This window comes from Anolis sagrei, chromosome 3, assembly GCF_037176765.1.
Source record: "Anolis sagrei isolate rAnoSag1 chromosome 3, rAnoSag1.mat, whole genome shotgun sequence".
NCBI lineage: Eukaryota > Metazoa > Chordata > Lepidosauria > Squamata > Dactyloidae > Anolis > Anolis sagrei.
Genome location: NC_090023.1, coordinates 211,357,273 through 211,377,062, shown reverse-complemented (window position 1 = coordinate 211,377,062; position 19,790 = coordinate 211,357,273). Strand labels below are relative to the sequence as shown.

Sequence of the window (19,790 nt, the reverse complement as noted above, 5' to 3'; positions counted from 1 at the left end):
GCAGCAAAACTATGTGTTCTGGTGTAGTGAGTGGTGAGATGTATGGTAGTTTTGCGTACAGGCCTCCTAAATTAGTTTGACAAGTAGGATATTGGCCAGTCTTTCATTTTATTCCTGCCCCTCTACACCTTCCTTTTCAATGCTCTTTCCCCATTGCTTTATCCTTAATAAAAAAAACTGTCAGCTCCTTCTAGCATTGGTGCATCTTTTTGCCCACTAGGGTCTGAAGCAAACAACAAAGGTCTATCAAGTCAGTATCTAGAAAAGGCAGAACTCTATTCAAGGGTGAGAGATGAGGGGTGAGGTTTTAAGGTTCTAAAGAACACATATCAAACTTCCTTTGTGGACAGAATGCTTTGAATCAGAAATCAGTCCTAAAGCCAAGTTAGCCAGAGCTGTGACTGGTTTCTATCAGGTCAGTTTGTTTCACTAGACCAGTGTTTCTCAAACTGTGCTCCTCCATGTGTTTTGGACATCAGCTCCCAGAAATCCCAGACAGTTTAGCAAGTGTTAGGAATTGTGGGAGCTTAAGTCCAAAACATCTGGAGGACCACAGTTTGAGAAACTCTATATTAGATTGATGCTACAGCACAGAAAACATTATTTCCTGTCTCAGGGAACAGATTACATAGACTTTGCTTTCATATGTCAGGATACTGTAGGTGATTTATGCTGGCATAACCACTAGAATTTAACTGAAAAATCCTAGATCTTACAAAATTGATCTTTAGATTCCAGTTGGCTATGCCTTTGCTGTTAACAGAACTTAAGTCAATAAGCAAGTGACCTGACTGAATTTTTCATAGAAATCAGAGAAGATGGGCAGGGCAGACAGAGATTAAACATTTTTTGGAAAATCTGACCATCTGATTGCAAACAACCTTTTCCGAAATGGCTCAAGTGAGCTGCCATTTGGCATTTCTAAGTGACCTTTAGCATGTCCATTACATTAACTGGATGGAAAAGGTTTTGATGATTTTAAATGCCTCTCACAAATAAGCACTTGACTAACAATGATGAGATTTGACAGGATAAATCTTCTCTCAACATTTTCAACCCCTGGGGTTTCACTCTTGTGTCAGTATCATTTGAAGGGGTAATGACATTCTGAAACCATTTGACTGGATTTGGGAATTTCAAATATTAAAGCAAAAGTGTAGATTTTCATAAGGCAGAAGGCTTATTACATTTTAAAACAAATTAAAGAGAAACCATTTATACAGAGGCTCAAATGTTTAACTGCTAATCCTAAACAGGTGGAGTCAAGGATGCTGATATTACCAAGGCCAGATGCCTCAGTATATAATGTCCTGCATTAACTGGCTTCAGGTCATTACATATCTGAATTCAGCAGAACCTTGAATTTGGCAGGCAGTCCCAAAGATAATATTTTAGAATTGTGGTACAATGAAATAAATTGTAGAGGAAAACAGAACTGTTCAACAGAGATTTCTCTGATCCTTTGAATTATTTAAATTAAAAAACTTTGATCAGTACTATGTGAAATATGCTTCTTTCTTCCTAATAATAATAATAATAATAACTACTACTTTATTTTTGTATCCTGCCACCATCTCCCTGAAGGAACTTGGGCCAGCTTACATTGGGACCAAGCCTAGTTAAACACAATTCAAAACGTGAAACCATAAAACAATAAAATACAATAAAAACATCATAAAACCATAACCATCATAATCAACAATCAGTGGCCGAGCACAGTGGACATATTCAGAACTAAAAGGCAACAACTACACGGACAGGGCTGATAACAGATGCAAGGGCCAGAGGCCTGATATGGCTAGAGGGGCCAGAAAAAATTAGTACAATTCACAAAACGGGGAGATATAATAACGAAGTGCAGAGTCCAGTATTAAGTTGTGGCTGGGGGGTGGAGTGGGGAGGTGGAGTGGGGAGGTGGAGTGGGGTGGGTGGGGTGTATCATCTGGTGAACTGGGTAATCAAAAGCACATTGGAACATCCAAGTGTTTAGGTCTTTATGGTCTATTTGTTTTTCCTTACAATGCAGAGATCCAAGAAAAAAACCCAAAACAATAATATCCTTTCAGGCTATGCTCGAATCCTTCATTGTTCTTAATTATGGAAGATTTGAAGCATTAAATTCCATTAATAAAGCGAAATGAGGATTCCATTGGCACTGGGAGATGTGGGGGAGGAGAGAGAAAATTTTAATAATATAAAACCCTAAACATCATCAAAGAGAAAATGCAAGATTAATTACTTTCTGACTAACATAAAAAATCAATCAGGTTTTTGAACTGATGTCCTTGGGCATCTGCAATACTGACCTTATTGAGGGTTTCCCCAATTGGTGCTGGAACATTTTCTTGTGTGTATGTCAATTAAGCCGTTCCTGAATCATCTGTTCAGAAACTATGAGGTTTGATCTGAGTATGATCTGAAAGTAAATGTATATATATTTTTAGACATAATCACTTACCTTTGGCAAGGCATATTTGGGAAACTTCATTTGCGAAAACGCATTTCTCCGATAGGACACGTAGTAATGAGGCCGGCCTCCTGATGTCAGCTACAATATATAACATTGTTTTCTTTTATTATCAAGGTTATTATTATCACAGTTTCATTTTTTTCATGACAAAGGGAAAATAGTAGGCATGCTAGAAAGAAGGATATGCCTATAGCGGCACAAAAAAATGATACTGCAGTTACAGCAGGAGACAAAATAGCCATCATTCAGGTTGTCAGCAATGGAAACTGACAGTATTAAGTGGCCTAAGCTATTCAGATCGTTTGTACAGAAAGACAAAAGGGCACAGGGAAACCTGCAAATACTAATGCCTGGATGTTGCCTTCTGAATCCTGAGCATGCTACAACTGTGATACTTAAGTGAATAGTGTTTGTTTTTTATAGAGAACAATCGGGGCACAAGAGTATAATGATAAAAGCTTCATGTTCTAGTCATTGTCAAAACTAACTTTTCTCCCCAAATGCAAGGTCTTATAGTGTTGGCCAGATCTACCAAGAGCTAGTAAGTGCTCTAAATTTTACAGAGTGGTCCATTTATTTAACACAGATTTTGTTACAATGTGCCAGAATCAGCAACATTTTCAACACCTGGTAGACATGAAAATATTTCCTGCATTGTGGACAAAAGCTTAGTTCAAACGCACAAGGAAAACCTTTATCCTTCATGTCACAAAGAATCAATCAGATATGAATTTGCATTAAGCTTGGATAAAGTAATACAATAAAAGAATTGGCTGTTGCCAGAGATTAAGAAACTATAACATCTTAATATTGTTAAATATAAAAACATTGGTTAATTTATTTTCTTTGCCACTTGTTCTATAATTTCCTTACTATAAGTCAGGAAAGACTCATATCTATTTTGGTCTTGATTTTAGGGTTTTAAGACAGTCTTTTTTATTTGATAAGAGGAACTCAGTTAAGATAAATCCAAACATGGGACAAAAGAATCATAATGGGGAAGATCCTCATAGTTTTTGTACTTGTTTGATTAAAAAAAATTACATTTGACTTTTTTTGTAAAAAGGGCATTTCATTCAACATATTGTGCACAATAGAGCATGTTTGTACAAAAAAAACAAAAACCCAATTTCAACCAAAATGTTCCTAAATACCAAAATTACAGAAAAATAAGTAAAAACTTGTTTTTGTGAAAGATGCTTCAAGGGAAGTCACTCTGACACAATCCCTGAAACTATATTATTTCATTCCTAAAAAATAAAATTAACAGAACCTATGGGTATAGTGTACAGTTCAATGTTTATTTATTTATTTATGACATTTATATGCCGCCCTTCTCACCCTGATGGGGACTCAGAGCAGCTTACAAGATATATATACATATAATATATTATATTATTAGCATAGTACAATATCAATATTAATTATTACTATATTGTATTATACCATTATATTGTAATATTATTAGTAATATTACATGTAATATAAATATATTATTATAATATCATATTATTATTAGTATTATATTGCATTACATTATAATATTATAAATTATATTATTATATTATTAACATAGCACAGGAGACAAGGTGAAACTGCCCCCTGCCCCCCCCCTTCACTCTGGCCCAGAGCGGCAGTTGGTGCTGAGGGGTGGAGTCCACAGCTGATGACATATATGCAGGAGACAAGATGCACTATATTACAATATGGATGTAATACTGTAGTAGTTGTTGCTCTCTATTTCTGGGCCATTTCAGACTTATAACAACTGTAAGGTAAAACAATCTTAAGGGCTTTCTTGACAAGATTTATTCAGATTTGTTGCCTTTCTTGGAGACTGATAGAGTTTGACTTGTCCATGGCCATCTAAGGAGTTTTCTTGATGAAATGGGGATTCAAACTCTAATCTCTTGAATCATGATTCAACATTCAATCCACAATACCACACTGGTTCATATATAATCATATCCCCACCATATATACATACACACACACACTAAAGATTTGGCCATCAAGGAAAAAAACAATTGGTACAATAATTTGTTTTTGTTATATTAATTGAATACACATATATCTCCTTTATTCTTTTTCCAATTCAGAGATGAACTTTGCCACCTTGTATATCTTTCATATCATCAAGGTGGCAAGAAGGTGGCACCATATAGGAAGCTGTCCTAGTTGTGTCAGAATATTTGGTCCTTATAGCATTGCCTTTTTTATTAAGGTCCTGTCATGGGCCTACAGGAAGATTAATCTCTTGATTTTGGCAAGAAAAGGCTTATAGGGACTGCAACTGCATTAATATGCTTGATGTGTTTGTCAACACTTAAGGTGGCTCACAAAAGTTCTAGATGGTTGAATTTTAAGACATTTCCTATACACATTTATAAGTCTAGAAATTTTAGTCAAAATTGACCCAATAAATCTGGACCAAAATATCCATGGGTCAATGTTTTTTAGCTGAACTCTTATCAAAAAGGCAATTATTCCCTTTTCTGAATAGAATGGTGAAAGGCAAGAAAACTGAAAAAAGCACTCCCTCTACTCTCTCCACTGTGGCACCACTTCTGAGCTTTTTGAATGCATGCACAGGAAAATAGCAATGGTGACTAAGGACAACCACCCTGAAGCGACACTGGTGCTTTTCCTTCTTTGTGGCATGGCCATCAACTTATCCATGGGTCATATCAAATATATAATTTTATCCTTTGGCATTATATATGAAGTTTATGTATACACACATACACACATACATATGGTAGCTGTGTCAGTCTGGATTATCAATATGCAAAGGGATCTTGGAGAACTTTTGAAACTAAACAAAAGAAAGATGGTAGCATAAGCTTTCATAGACTTAAGTCTACTTCCTTGAGTGCAAGTAGATGCAAGATGCATCTGAGGAAGTAGGCATAAGTCTAGAAAAGCTTATGCTTCCAACTTCTTGATCTCAGTCGCAAAAAATACTACAGGATCCCTTTGCATTTTAGGTGGTCTTGCAGTCTTGCAGTCATTATGGGGTTTGTTTACTGTGCCTGCTTCTTTTTCTTTTATTGGAAGAAGCATGAATATAACAATTTAGTGAAAAATCCAAAAGAGGAGGTATAATCCCAGTTCCAAAACCAGAACTACACATTGCCCAGGCTGGAATGTATTCACTGAAATGAGCCAGAAGCCTCAGAGTCTCATGAAAAAGGTTTGAAGACAGATAATTTACAGCTCATCTCCACTCTGTTTGCACTTTATTTCCTCTTTCTTTTTTACAAAATGGACAGCAGCAGGAGGATAATGAAACCCGAAACTGTTCAGATATATTCTCTGGCTTTCACCTGGAACATAGCTCAGCTGAATATATCTCATCTCCATCCTTTTCGCAATAATCATAGCCCATGCATGACAATCATGCCTGATTACTCCTCTCAAGCACTCCGTTTCCATTTCTCTCCCTCAACCCCTTCTTCCCCCTATTTCAAACTAATAGAAAAAAGCTTGATTGGTCTGTTGAGACTGAGATATCAGATTCTGGCATACAAACTTAAAAACCTGGTGAGATAGGAGGATACTTCTAGAATATAAGATGAGGTGGGCTGATTGGCATGAAATTTTATTTTTGCAGACATCACACACACACACACACATACATGAGGCAACCCCCCCCCCCCCCATGACCCCTATGTTGATAAGGTACTTGAGATAGAGGCAGAAGGAAATAATTAGCTTCCCAATGGGCGCAATGCTTGGTTTTGTGGCACTGAAATGTAGCACTCATTCAAGCAGTTTTGTTGCAGGTATGGGGGAAGGGAAATTAAAATTCAGGAAAAGAAGACAAATGATTTGCAATCAATCAGTGAAAAAGCTGTTTCAGACCTGAACAAACACATAATCATCCTGGACAATGAGGGAGTCAGAGTCAATGTATCCTGGGAAAGGTTTACTTCTTACAGCTTCAGAGCAGTTCTGCATCCTGCAGGTGATGTACTGTGCATCTGAAATCACATATACACAAACATACACAACACGTTTAAAACGTTTTGCTCTTAGTGCCTTTAATTAAAACACAAATTTACATGTAGGCAACACATTAATTACCCTAATGGGGATTAGACAATGTAAAAATGAAAAGAGAAGTAAGAGACTTCCTCCCCAGTTCTGTACCATCACGAGGAGTGTGTGGACTGTACTGGGTGACACCATTAGAATGGGTGACACTAAAATGATGCCTACAAAAATTTGTGCATATCCTTAGTTAGATATGAGGCACGGGCAATCCATGGTTCTAAATAGTTCTAAAGTACTTACAAAACTAAACTTCTGGTGGTGAAAACTAGGGGGTGCTGGTGCTTTGCTTCTACAGTATTGCTAAAATGAAAATTTGTTGTGAAACTTTCAGAACTCTAACAAAACTTTCAAAGCTTTATTATAAATGTCAGTTTCTAATTGGTTCTGTCATAAAAAAATAACCAATAATGAAGCAATAATGAAATTTTGAAAGTTTTGAAAGCATTCTGAAATTTTCACAACCAAAACTTTAGCAACACTGTAGAAGCAAAGCACCAGCGCCCTCTAGCACCAGCGCCCAAATGTTGGTGCTTGCTTAACTGTGCTACAAAATGCAATTGGTATACTACACATACACATACATAGCTGATTTGAATCCAATGTTTTGAATTCAATGCAGATCAAATTCCTTAATTTTATTTCAGCCTGTTTGCTGCCTATTCTAATCTAGTCCTTTTCCTACATTTTCCTTCAAGTACTAGTAGCTGCTTCAATTAGACAATGATTTCCAGTGACAACAGTGAAGAATATGAATATCTTTAAACCACAAAACACGGATAGTCAGATCATCACAGTGAATTCCTGGAGGCTATGTTTGATGGAAGCAAAGAGAACATTAAGAGGAAAGGAAATGGAAGAGAAATAAGGTTTTAAAAGTTTTTTCTTCACCAGACAATGGGCAACTAATTGTGTAAAGAACTTGGCCCATTGCAGCTTTGTTTTTAACTATTAAATGCACAGGCCACTTATAGATGGAATTTCATTGAATTCCATAAAATGTGGGTCCTTTTGTGATTAATAGAAATAACTCATTAGGGTTTCAGTCTGGCTAAATCTTTTTTATGTTGTAAAATGCTGACAGTGACATGGCATGCTTGCACAGAGAAAGGTCCTATTAAACTTCTAATTTTCCTCTTGTTATTAAATATGTGTTTTGTTTAATATCACAGACAAGCCATTGAGCTATTACTTTACTGGTACCTCTGGTGTACCATAATGACTGAGGAATATACAGATACTTTTCCATTATATAAATGAATACTGAAACTTTGTCTCAGATGCAAGCTTTTATGGTGCCCATGGATCGCCATGCTACCATCTTCTGCAACAGACTGGAAGGATCATGTGCTGATCAATGATGAGAAGAATGCTGGGAGCTGTACAACTGATCAGTCTGTCAGCAGCAAAGCAGCCAGCCAATGGTGGAGAGTGGGGTAATACTGGTATAACAGCTAAGGCTGTAGCTAAGATAGGAAGGGAACTGCCAGAGTATGCTATAATATGCTCAAGTCTGATATAGCTGGTTTGGAAGGCAGTGACAGCAAAAGTATGAAGAGCCAGCAACTTACTCCAGAACATAAAAATGTGGAGGTCAAGAAAAAGCTCTTTAGCAGGCTTTCCCCCAGAGTTTGCTCCTAACCAGCTCTAAGTAGCTCTATCATCCTCTAGAACAGTTCTAAAGAGTTGGAACAGATTCTTCTCTCTACCAGAAGGGGCATGTCTATCATAATAGAAAAAAAATCAGTTAAGAAGGTAATCGGTTCAGTCAATCCTGTTCCTTCAGATGTGACAAATGATTCTGTAGGACCTGCCTCTGCGCAGACTCAACTTTCCCAACGGGGCTTAATACATTGTGGCTAGAGAATGGGGGTGGGAATGGGTGGGTGCCAAATCTCTTTCAGGTGGATAACTGGACTGCTCACCCAGTTGGGATAAGGCATGGATGGCTTCATCACCATCCTAAGCCTGTGAATGAACATATTTAGACTTCATATGAAATAATGACTCCAGTTCTGGGAATCATAGTTTGGGAAAGGTTTTGACAAGGTGGAACATATGCAAAGGACAATGACCAAAATTATCAAAAGTCTGGAAGCCATGCCCTATGAGAATCAACTTAGAGACCTGGAAATGTTTAGCCTGGAGAAGAGAAGGTTAAGAGGTGACATGACAATCAAATTTATACATGTGAAAAGCTGTCTTGTTTAAGATGGAGCAGATTTGTTTTCTGCTGTGCTGGAGATTAGGACAAGGAACAATGAATTCAAATAGCAGGAAAAGAGATTCCACTTGAATATTAGAAAGACCTTCCAGGTGGTAAAAGCTGCTGGAATACATTGCTTTGAAATATAGCATAGTCTTCTTCTTTGGAGGTTTTTGAAGAGCAGTTAAATGGCCATCTGTCAGGAGTACTGTGACTGTGAATTCCTGAATAGCAGGGCATTGAACAGAATGGACCTTGCAGTAACTTCCAACTCTATGATGCTACAAAGACTGGACTTTGGGGCCAACCTTTATGAAGTATAGTTCCTTCTTTTGTCATTTTGGTAAGTTATGGAGACAAAGGGCTATAGTGGTCAACTCCATACGAAGAGGTGGAAGGCATCACACTGTCTCATATTTGAGAAGCAACCTATGTGTATATATTTATATTTCAAAGGCATCTTGTTATGTCCAGGAAGGGTTAATAGTATAACTGTGCATAGATTGGTAGTCCCTGTTGCTATTTGCCCTCAGAAGTGCAGATACTGAAAACAGTATGACTGAGACAAACGCAGCAGGAAAAATAACAATATTGGCAATTCTCTGGCAGTATGGAAAATCATGCGACCACAGTTATCATGGGATCACAGTTATCTTTTCTTCAACATAAAAAATAGCCAGTTCTGGTCCATTTTTAAAAAGCATGAATAACACACCATGCAGTTTGGCCTTTTGTGACCCAAGGTTATGCAATGTTCTTTTCTCTCTTCCTGTGTAGGTCTAACAGCTGCTCATACTTACTGGGAATATTGCAATGGTAGACATACTAGACTAGATTGAATACAGAGCAGTCTAATATAATCCCAAACCACCTAATCATTGAGTGAAAGTGGGGAGAATATGAGAAAAAGGCTGTGACAAGATAATAGCCACACACCAATTCTCTTAGAGAAACAGAGCTATACCATTGACATACGTAAAACAAATTATGATTTGAAACATGACTGCATTATTAGAGTTTCAGATCAAAGTTCAGTAGTTTACCATGGGTAAATAAAATTTCACACAAATGGTTGGTTGGACATCATAGCGGTAGCAAGTGTTTTCAGCATAGTTGATTCTCACTGCAATCACCCTCAAAACACTCAAGCTGAGCAGGCCACGGTTCTTGTTTCACCAAGATCCGACTCAATGTCATATTTAAATCACTGAGAAAATTAGTTGCAGCTTTTTCATCCAAAGAATAAAGATATTCAGTGATCAGCCGGCCCTGTCCCACATAGCCATTTCCAGGATGGTATCAATAATGCAATGTGGTCAGTTATCTTTGAGAGGTATATCAGTGAAGGAACAGCTGTGCTTTATAAAGTAAGGCAGGATTTTTAGTGAATGTCAAAGGAGATAACAGAAAAGTTACTAGCCCATGAAAAAAGGAGTTTTTCTTCCCTTAAGGATTTATGTGACACTGGTATTTTCAAATGTGGGGGGAGAGAAGAGAGAAGGGGAAGGTACATCTGGTTGCCCCCCTCCCCCAAAGCCCAACACTATTACTGTTTTGCAAAATTTCTCTTTCTGATTTAATAGAGGAGTGAGGAAGAACCTTTAAGATTACAGGATGCTGTTGAGTAAGAGGGAAGTGGATAGTACGGAAGGATGCATAAATATTGTGTTCATAGCTCTTTTCACAGTAATTAAATATTTCTTTTCTTCAAGGGGTTTGTTGGGGAAGCATTCAAAAACACTTGTTCTCTTGGTATTCAATCCGTGTGGAATCTTTATTTACCCAGTTACACGGGAAGCACCTCATCACTTACACTTAATTCGTGTCAATTAATATATTCCATTGCGGAGCTCTAGAATTAATTTTGTTCCATTTCTAGCACAGATGTTTCCTACTCCTATCAGTAATTAGAATGTTATGCTTCTCATATCCAGCAGTCACATTTTCAACAACAGATGCCGTTTTGATTGTAATGGTAATGCTGCAAACATACTAGTCCTAAACTAGGATAAGAGGTGTCACTGTGGACCTGAATAGCTTAGTTCACTAGTATTTGGAACTTCAGCTCCTAGGTGCCCCTGCCAGACTGGCAAACTGCCACAAATTCTGACAGCTTTCCAGACTGGCTGGGGCACCAGGTCCAAAACATCCACAGGACCAAAGGTTGGAAAACATTGGCTTAGATCAGGGGTCCTCAGACTAAGGCCTGGGGGCTGGATACAGCCCTCCAAGGGCATTTACCCGGCCCTCGCTCAGGTCAACCTATATCTGAAACGACTTGAAAGCTCACAACAACAACAACAACAACCCTATCTCATCAGCCAAAAACAGGCCCACACTTCCCATTGCAATACTAGTAAGTTTATATTTGTTAAAATTGTTCTTCATTTTCATTATTGTATTCTTTTAAAGTGTTTTTTGCACTGCAAATAAGATATGTGCACTGTGCATAGGGATTCATTCATTTTTTTTTTCAAATTATAATCCGTCCCTTCAACAGTTTGAGGGACTGTGATCTGGCCCTCTGTTTAAAAAGTTCGTGGACCCTGGCTTAGATAAACCCCGGTTTTGTTTTAAAACCCAGTTAGAAACTACAATAAAGGCTACCATAACACACAACTTTACACATTTTCTACTTTATACATTCTCCACTGGTTTCAGTAAGATTTATTTTCAAGTTGTGTGTTTAAGAGATATGTGTGATCAAGTTAACTCCTGACATCACAGATGGCACCCACTCAAAGCAATGTTATTATTTTATGACAAGGATGTCATCAAAGGCATTAGTTTTCCAGACCAACAATTCTCATTTGAGATCACGTTTTCCAGTATGGAACATTAGGGTTCATAAAAATAAACTTTAGATGCTATGGATTCAAGTTCTGCCGCTGAGGGCAAGCTGCTTATCATATTTCCCTTGGATATGCAATGATTTTGTTTCTGTATGAAAGTTATTGATGTCTAAGAGGATTCAGAGCCTGTCAAAATCCCACAACCTCGATAAGGGCCTTTCTCAACCGGCAAAGCTGGGGTGAGGGGTTTTTTTTTTGCCACCTCTGCTATTTATTTATTTATCGTGTCATCAGCAACCATTGTATTACAATTCTAACAGAGCAAAACAAACACAGAGATTAAAAATAAAAAGAAAAAAAAGAAGAAAAAAAGAAGAAGAAAAAACCACACAGATTTTGTAAATTTGGTATTTGGTTAAATGTCCTTTGACCAGTATCTGGCCACTTGGAGTGCCTCTGGGGTTGCCGCAAGAAGGTCCTCCATCGTGCATGTGGCAGGGCTCAGGGTGCATTGCAGCAGGTGGTCAGTGGTTTGTTCTTCTCCGCACTCGCATGCCGAGGATTCCACCTCTGCTATTGAAGAGCATACCAAAAGTAATCCCTCAGGAACTACTTTTGGGGAGGGTGGAGCCAAGGTAGGCATACCACCCTCCTCAATTCCTGCTTGGATGGCGACCCGACCCTCCTGCCAATTAACATATAACTAAGGTGGTCGCCTTTGGGGGGCTGGGTCGGAATTTTTCCCCCTCAAAGTCCGGGGGGGGGGTTCACCTACCCTTACTGTTACAGCAGGGCAAATTGGGAGGATAGGGCCATTAAATAGGCATACCCGGAAGCAGCAAGGGAATTGAATTTGGTGCATAACCAATCACCCATTTTGGTAGACTAGCAGCTGTAACCTGGCTTTATGTAAATAAAAGAGGGCTGGGTATTGGAAATATGACATTAATAATTCTAGGAACAAAATTACCCTTGCCAAGTTTGCTGCCAACTTCAGGGTCAAGTTCATGGCCAGGTCCAGAGTGTATTCAGTGATTGTATTGGGGTGTGTGTGTGGAATTATTGATTTCTAATTAGGTAACAACAATAAAAGTAACCCTTAGTTAATCCAATCACATGTGTGTCCCCTTTATTTGTGGGTGTGGTACAGCAAAAACCCAGCACCTGCATAAACGCCTGAACCTATTGATGTATACTAAGCCCTATGAGTTCATGGCAACCGCCAAACTGAATATGTATAAGATTGCAGCCCTGATAAAACAGTTATAAGCATTAGATGGTTTTTTACAAGTAAGGCCAACAGATATTTATTCATAACTCTTTGTAAAGCTTAGAAAGGAAGGCCACAGAGAGCAGGGAATGTGATCAATCAAAATTGTAACATTTTGTGACTCCATTTTGCTCTCTCAAAGTTTGCAAGATAGTTTGTACCCAATGAAACCATGATTCAGACCTTGGATTTTACACCCTTCTGTGACATCTTTAGCAAAGAGCCAATCAAATGAAGAGGTGCAAAAGAAGAAAACATTTTATCTTGTTGCCTGTTCCATTTTATGCTTTCCCTTAACATGACTTACAAAGCTTCCCTATTTCTTTTTAAAAAATCCAAACAAACAAAATGACTTTAGTTCCAGAGCATCCTTCTGAAGTGCTACCACCTTCAGAAAGGGGTTGGGCCAAATCCAAAGATAAATGTGCAGTATTATCTCTCACTGTATCTATATAAACTTTGTATGCCAAAGTATTTATGAATACAGTCAACTTACAACAAAGAAAAAAAAAAGAACTTACGACCATCCACTGTTTTTGTCTCCAAGTGGACTATGTCTGGTTCTTTACTGGTCCCCATCCTAGACCTGGGAAAAGAGAAACTAAAGTTGTAATTTTAGTATGAAGAAATAAATAGATACATTTCTATGAAATACTGCTTGTTGAATTTATACATTGTGTTTTAATTTACATTTGGGAAAAGTAATGGTTACTTAGGTGATCCCTCGTAGCCCAAGGATGATGGTCCTCCAAGTGTAGTGTCTTGGCAGTGGCTGTGGAACCCTATTCTTGATCCGCATATTCTCCTGCAGCGAGGACATCGGTTTCCAGGTGGAAGGTGGTTCTTGTCAGGGTTGGCTTGACGCACCTTCCTCTTGACATGTTTCTCCCTTTTGCCCTCCATTCATGCCTCTTCAAATTTTGCAGCACTGCTGGTCACAGCTGACCTCCAGGTACAGCATTCAAGAGCCAGGGCTTCCCAGTTCTCAGTATCTATGCCACAGTTTTTAAAGTTGGCTTTAAATCTCTTTTTCTGTCCACCAACATTACGTTTCCCATAATTAGTACTCTAATTATAACTGAGATGTTTTAATCTCAGTTATAATTATAAATCATTTCAAGTAAGTTCTGACTCTTCCTTCCCATGGCTTGTTAATCAAACAACCCTGAGTCCACAATTGATTCAGCTCACCTTGTGAAAATCAAGAGCACAGCTGTGATTGAAAAAATTAAATAAAGTTTATTATGATCATCAAGAGATGGAATAGAGAGAAATATTTGTCCACTCCCTTGGACTTTCATATTCTGTTGCAGGTTCTTCGTGTAACTCCTGATACATATTCACACTTCATGTTAAAAATACCACAATCAAACTTAAATGCTTCTGTCTAAACTTAGACAAACGTCGTGATTTACCTGGCCTTAAGCCTTTGCTGTGATTTACCATCAAAGTATTGATGTTCTCATTTGTATTATTTCTGTTAACACGGTTATGTCAGCAGCCTTCTGTCCTCCCCAATAACACACAAGTGCACTTTATGATCTGTGGCACACTAGAAGGACTAGGAAGAATTGAAGGGCGGGACCCACAGGTCCCAGATATTTACAACTACAAGTATAACAATGTCTGTCATTACATGTTAGCAACTGAGAAAGCAAATGAAGACCAGGGAGGAAATGCTCCCGGGGCAGTTGGGTTCACAGGTGGGGGGGGGGCTGCTATAGAGGGGGTGACGGGTAGAGGGAGATACGGGAAAAGGAGACTAAACCACTCATTTCGGCCCAAAATTTACAATAAGAATTCAACAAACCCAAATTATAGCAATGATCCGAGACGTAAGCAAATCCGGCCCAAAATTTTCAATAGAACATTGGCGATTCCAAAAATTATCCATCTCACGACTCAAAAAACTATTCGGCCTGAAAATAACAAGAATGTATTGGCAATTCCAAAAGACTCTCCTGACAAGATACAGCTGAGATGTCAGGATGGTGGTCCCTCTGGGTTAAGGATGGTGCTGCTCAATGCCAGGTCGGTCAATGGAAAGACATCCATCATCCGAGACCTAATCCAGGAAGAACAAGCTGATCTGACATGTATAATGGAGACCTGGCTAGACGAGGGGGGAGGGGTGAATCTCTCCCAACTATGCCCACCTGGCTATTGTGTGCAGCACCAGCCAAGACCCGGAGGGCGGGGAGGAGGAGTTGCAGTGGTCTATAAGGATTTTATCCCCCTGATCAGGCGCCCCATCCCGCAATCATCATCATTTGAATGTGCCGGCTTCAGGTTAGGTGACCGGGACAGGATAGGGATTCTGTTAGTGTACCGACCACCCCGCTGCACGACAGTCTCCCTACCTGAGCTAGCAGGTGTGGTCTTGGATATGGCGCTGGGCTCCCAGTGACTTTTAGTCCTGGGGGAGGTTCAACGTCCATGCCGAGACCCCCCTTTCAGGTGCAGCTCAGGACTTTATGGCCGCCATGACAACCATGGGCCTGTCCCAATTAGTATCTGGTCCCACCCATACTGCCAGACACACACTGGATTTGGTCTTTACTCAGGGATGGGGTGATAGTGTCGGGGCGGAGGAGCTGACCATCGCTCCATTGTCATGGACCGATCACTACCTGATTAGGTTTAGACTTACTGTACCTCCTAACCTCCGCAGGGGTGGTGGACCCATTAGAATGGTCCGCCCCAGGAGGCTTATGGATCCAAATGGTTTCCTGATGGCTCTTGGGGAGTTTCCCACCTCCTTGACTGGCGACCCTGTCGATGCCTTGGTCTCTCATTGGAACACCGAGATGACTAGGGCAATCGACACAATCGCTCCGGAACGCCCCCTTTCGAGTAACCGAGCTAACCCGGCCTCTTGGTTTACTGAGGAGCTGGCAGCAATAAAGCGAAAGAAAAGGTGGCTAGAGCGCGTGTGGCGCAGGAGTCTGACCAAATCAGCCCAAACACATCTGAATGCCTTTCTAAGGTCCTACGATGTGGCAATAGCGGCAGCACAAAAAACATCTTTTGCTGCCAATATTGCATCTGCGAAGAATCGTCCAGCTGAGCTCTTCCGAGTTGTCAGGGGTCTGTTAAACCCGCCGAAAAGAGAGATCCCTGACAGCTCTGGAGCTCGCTGTGAAGCGTTTGCTCGATTTTTCGCAGATAAAATTGTGCGGATTCGGTCGGTTTTTGACACCACTTTACCTGCAGTCTCTGAGAATGTAACGAGAGCATCTGCTTGTCAGGTTTTGTTGGATTCATTTCAATTGGTTCAGCTTGAGGATGTGGACAGGATCCTTGGAGAGGTGCGACCCACCACATGCATCCTAGACCCCTGTCCATCCTGGCTGATAAAAGAAGCCAGAGGGGGTTTGGCAGAGTGGGTGAAGGTGGTGGTTAATGCCTCCTTACAGGAGGGCAAGATTCCAGCGAGCTTAAAACATGCTATTATCAAACCGCTGTTGAAAAAACCATCACTGGACCCCACTCAATTAGACAACTATCGGCCAGTTTCCAATCTCCCCTATTTGGGCAAAGTCCTGGAACGTGTGGTGGCAGCACAACTCCAGGGATTTCTGGTAGACACTGATTATCTAGATCTGGCACAGTCTGGCTTTAGACCGGGACATGGAACGGAAACAGCCTTGGTCGCCTTGGTAGATGATCTTCGCAGGGAGCTGGACAGGGGGAGTGTGTCCCTGTTAGTTCTGCTGGACCTCTCAGCGGCCTTCGATACCGTCGATCACGGTATCCTTCTGGGACGCCTCATGGACATGGGTCTTGGGGGTACTGCTTTGCAGTGGCTCCAGTCATTTCTTGAGGGATGGTCCCAGAAGGTGTTACTGGGTGACACCTGTTCGGCCCCACAACCGTTGTTGTGTGGAGTCCCACAGGGTTCAATTCTGTCCCCAATGTTATTTAACATCTACATGAAGCCGCGGGGGGAGATAATTCGGAGTTTTGGACTGAGATGTTATCTCTATGCAGATGATGTCCAGATCTGTCACTCCTTCTCACCTGTCACCAAGGAGGCTGTCCAGACCTTGAATTGGTGTCTAGCTGCAGTGTCGGACTGGATGAGAGCTAACAAATTGAAATTGAATCCAGACAAGACAGAGGTCCTACTGGTCAGTCGTAAGGCCGAACAGGGTATAGGGTTACAGCCTGTGCTGAACGGGGTTACACTCCCCCTGAAGACGCAGGTTCGCAGCTTGGGAGTGTTCCTGGACTCATCGCTGAGCCTGGAACCCCAGGTCTCAGCGGTGGCCGGGAGAGCTTTTGCGCAATTAAAACTTGTGCACCAGTTGCGCCCGTACCTCGGGAAGTCTGATCTGGCCACGGTGGTCCACGCTCTTGTTACATCCTGAATAGACTACTGCAATGCGCTCTACGTGGGGTTGCCCTCGAAGACTGTTCAGAAACTTCAACTAGTCCAGCGAGTGGCAGCCAGATTGCTCACCGGAGAGACATACAGGGAGCATACCACCCCCCTGCTGTGCCAGCTCCACTGGCTGCCGATTCAGTTCCGAGCACAATTCAAGGTGCTGGTTTTGACCTACAAAACCCTGTACGGTTCCGGTCCAGTGTATCTGTCCGAATGTATCTCCCTCTACGTCCCACCTCGGAGTTTGAGATCATCTGGGGAGGCCCTGCTATCGACCCCACCACTGTCACAAGTGAGGCTGGTGGGGACGAAGAGCAGGGCTTTCTCAGTGGTGGCTCCTCACCTGTGGAACTCACTCCCGGGGGAAATCAGGGCATCATCATCCCTCCTCGCCTTTAGGAGAAGGGTGAAGACTTGGTTATGGGACCAGGCCTTTGGGCACTCCGGCAACTAAATCAGACAACCAGGCGAGTAAGACCAGCAGGATTGATGAAGTGGAACGTAAAACTAGATCTATGAGTAGCGAACGCTGACCATGTAAGAGGAGAAATTGAGTTTGTATTTGGTTTTATTGATTTTATTGATTTTATGGTTATAATGTATATTTGTTGTTAACTGTGTATTGATGTAATTCTGTGTTTGATTGTCTTTATGATGCAGGCATCAAATTGTGCCTTTGCTTTTGTAAGCCGCCGTGAGTCCCCTTCGGGGTGAGAAGGGCGGTGTAAAAGAACCCCAAATAAATAAATAAATAAATAAATAAACTACAACATGATACATGTCAAATGTTTTCCTGTCTATTAACTTTATGACTTCTGAGTACCTTTGACCATGATTTCATTTTTTTCTATTTCTGAAGTTAATCTGATTTCTTCATATCATCTGCTATTTATTATGTTTATATGAGTATGGACACAGAAATATATATCTATATCCTACGTAAAAACAGGTTAGTCTTTTTGAGTTACATAGTACTTATTTCCATGTAAGTAGGTTCAGGACGGCAGGCTTGGTCTATCTGAATAACTAAAATTCTTAGTGAAAAGTATTTTATCATTCATTGTACTAAATCAAAAACTACTTTTCTATTAATTTTTTCCAGAAAGTTCTTTCTTCAAATATAAAATGACTAAGAGAAGTAGGGATTGTTTGGAAATAAAATATACTAATTTGTTCATAGAATTAGAAAGAACAAAATGTAATATACTCAGTGTAATATCCAAACAATATGAAATACTTAGTGAAATGACTTTCAATGGGCGATACATATATGCTTGAAAAATTATCTGGGGAAAATAATGTGGTCATTTCAGCAGCAAGATTTCAAAGTTTGGAAAGAGATCATAGATGTTCATTGCAGAAGGGACCACTCTGGGCCCTTCCGGCCAGGGCCAAAACTGCGGGCCCTGTCAGACTTTTACTGGAGATGTCCAAATGACACTTCCGGTTAAAGAGGATTAATTCAAGACAAAGCAGAAAAACCTTGCTTTATCCCAAAATAATTTTATATCCCATTAGATCTGGGCTTACCTGAAAGGCCCAGGTGTAATGGGTTATGGGCCCTGTGGGACTGATCCACGGGAGTGCTTCCGCAGCCCTGGGGTTAGTCCCCACAGCACAAATCACTCCTGGAGGCCCCCTGCCTCTTGGCACATCGTTTCTATGTATCAGGACATCTCCAGAGAGACCTCATGGTAGCCCGGTAAGTTTTTACTTATTTTAAGGGCTTTCGGGAGGGTTTGGGGTAGCCCCATGCCAACATTAAATGGTTCGGTCCAGGCAATTTGTCTAATCACATCTCCCTATACAAGCCATCACAGGCACTGCAGTCAGTGGAGAGGGCCCTGCCCTTGATCCCAACCCTCGTCACAAGCACGGCTGGTGGGAACAAGAGAAGGGGCCTCCTCCATTATTGTTCCCCATCTCTGGAACTCACAAAAGACATCAGAATGACCCCCATCCTCCTCTCCTTTAAAAAACTCCTAAATACACCTTTTTTAATTTGGCATATGGGGAGGAGGAGACTAGGATAACTTAGACCTATGCCATTGGAATGCTGGCTGACCTATGTGCACCTCGTGGCCATTATGGTATATTTCAAGAACAACTATAACAGCCAAAGTTCACCCAATTTTAATTGTTTTATTATGTTAGAGGTTTTAATGTTGACTATATTTTTAAAATGTAATCTGCTTCTAGTGATTAGCTGTTTTATGTCTTTCAGTTTGATGTCTGTTTCTTTTATGCGATTAACTCAATGCTGTTATTATTTTGTATTATGTTTTATTGCTTTAATGTATTTGTATTTCTCGGGCATTGAATATTTGACTTTTTGTGTGTAAAGCACTCTGAGTCTGCTCAGGGAGATAGGGTGGTCTATTATTATTATTTGAAATACAACAAGATGGGTCCACAGCAGACACTTTGCTGGCTATTGTATTGGATCACACATTGGACCAGGCCCGTAGCCAGGATTTTGATTCGGGGGGTGCTGAGTTTGATTTGGGGGGGGGGCGAGTTTGATTCAAGATGGGGGGGCTGAGGATCTACCCTAGCAAACCTTTTGTATCATTATCCTAATAGCCGCATGCATATGGGATATATTGAGCATG

At 40.5% G+C, this 19,790-nt stretch overlaps 1 protein-coding gene across 5 annotated transcripts in view; it reads right to left on the bottom strand.

Annotated features, from left to right (window-relative positions):
• Positions 1 to 19,790, bottom strand: part of SORCS1 (sortilin related VPS10 domain containing receptor 1) — a 512,256-nt gene that overhangs the window by 103,551 nt on the left and 388,915 nt on the right. For all 5 annotated transcript variants that reach the window (XR_009631038.2, XM_067465847.1, XM_060768373.2 and 2 more), the window contains exons 6-8: positions 13,313 to 13,377; positions 6,335 to 6,453; positions 2,459 to 2,548 (exon numbers count right to left, since the gene is read on the bottom strand). Coding sequence is in view for 4 of the 5 variants with exons in the window: in XM_067465847.1 (XP_067321948.1) it covers positions 2,459 to 2,548; positions 6,335 to 6,453; positions 13,313 to 13,377 (274 nt within the window). In the remaining variant the exon portion in view is untranslated. The remainder of the gene's footprint in view (positions 1 to 2,458; positions 2,549 to 6,334; positions 6,454 to 13,312; positions 13,378 to 19,790) is intronic.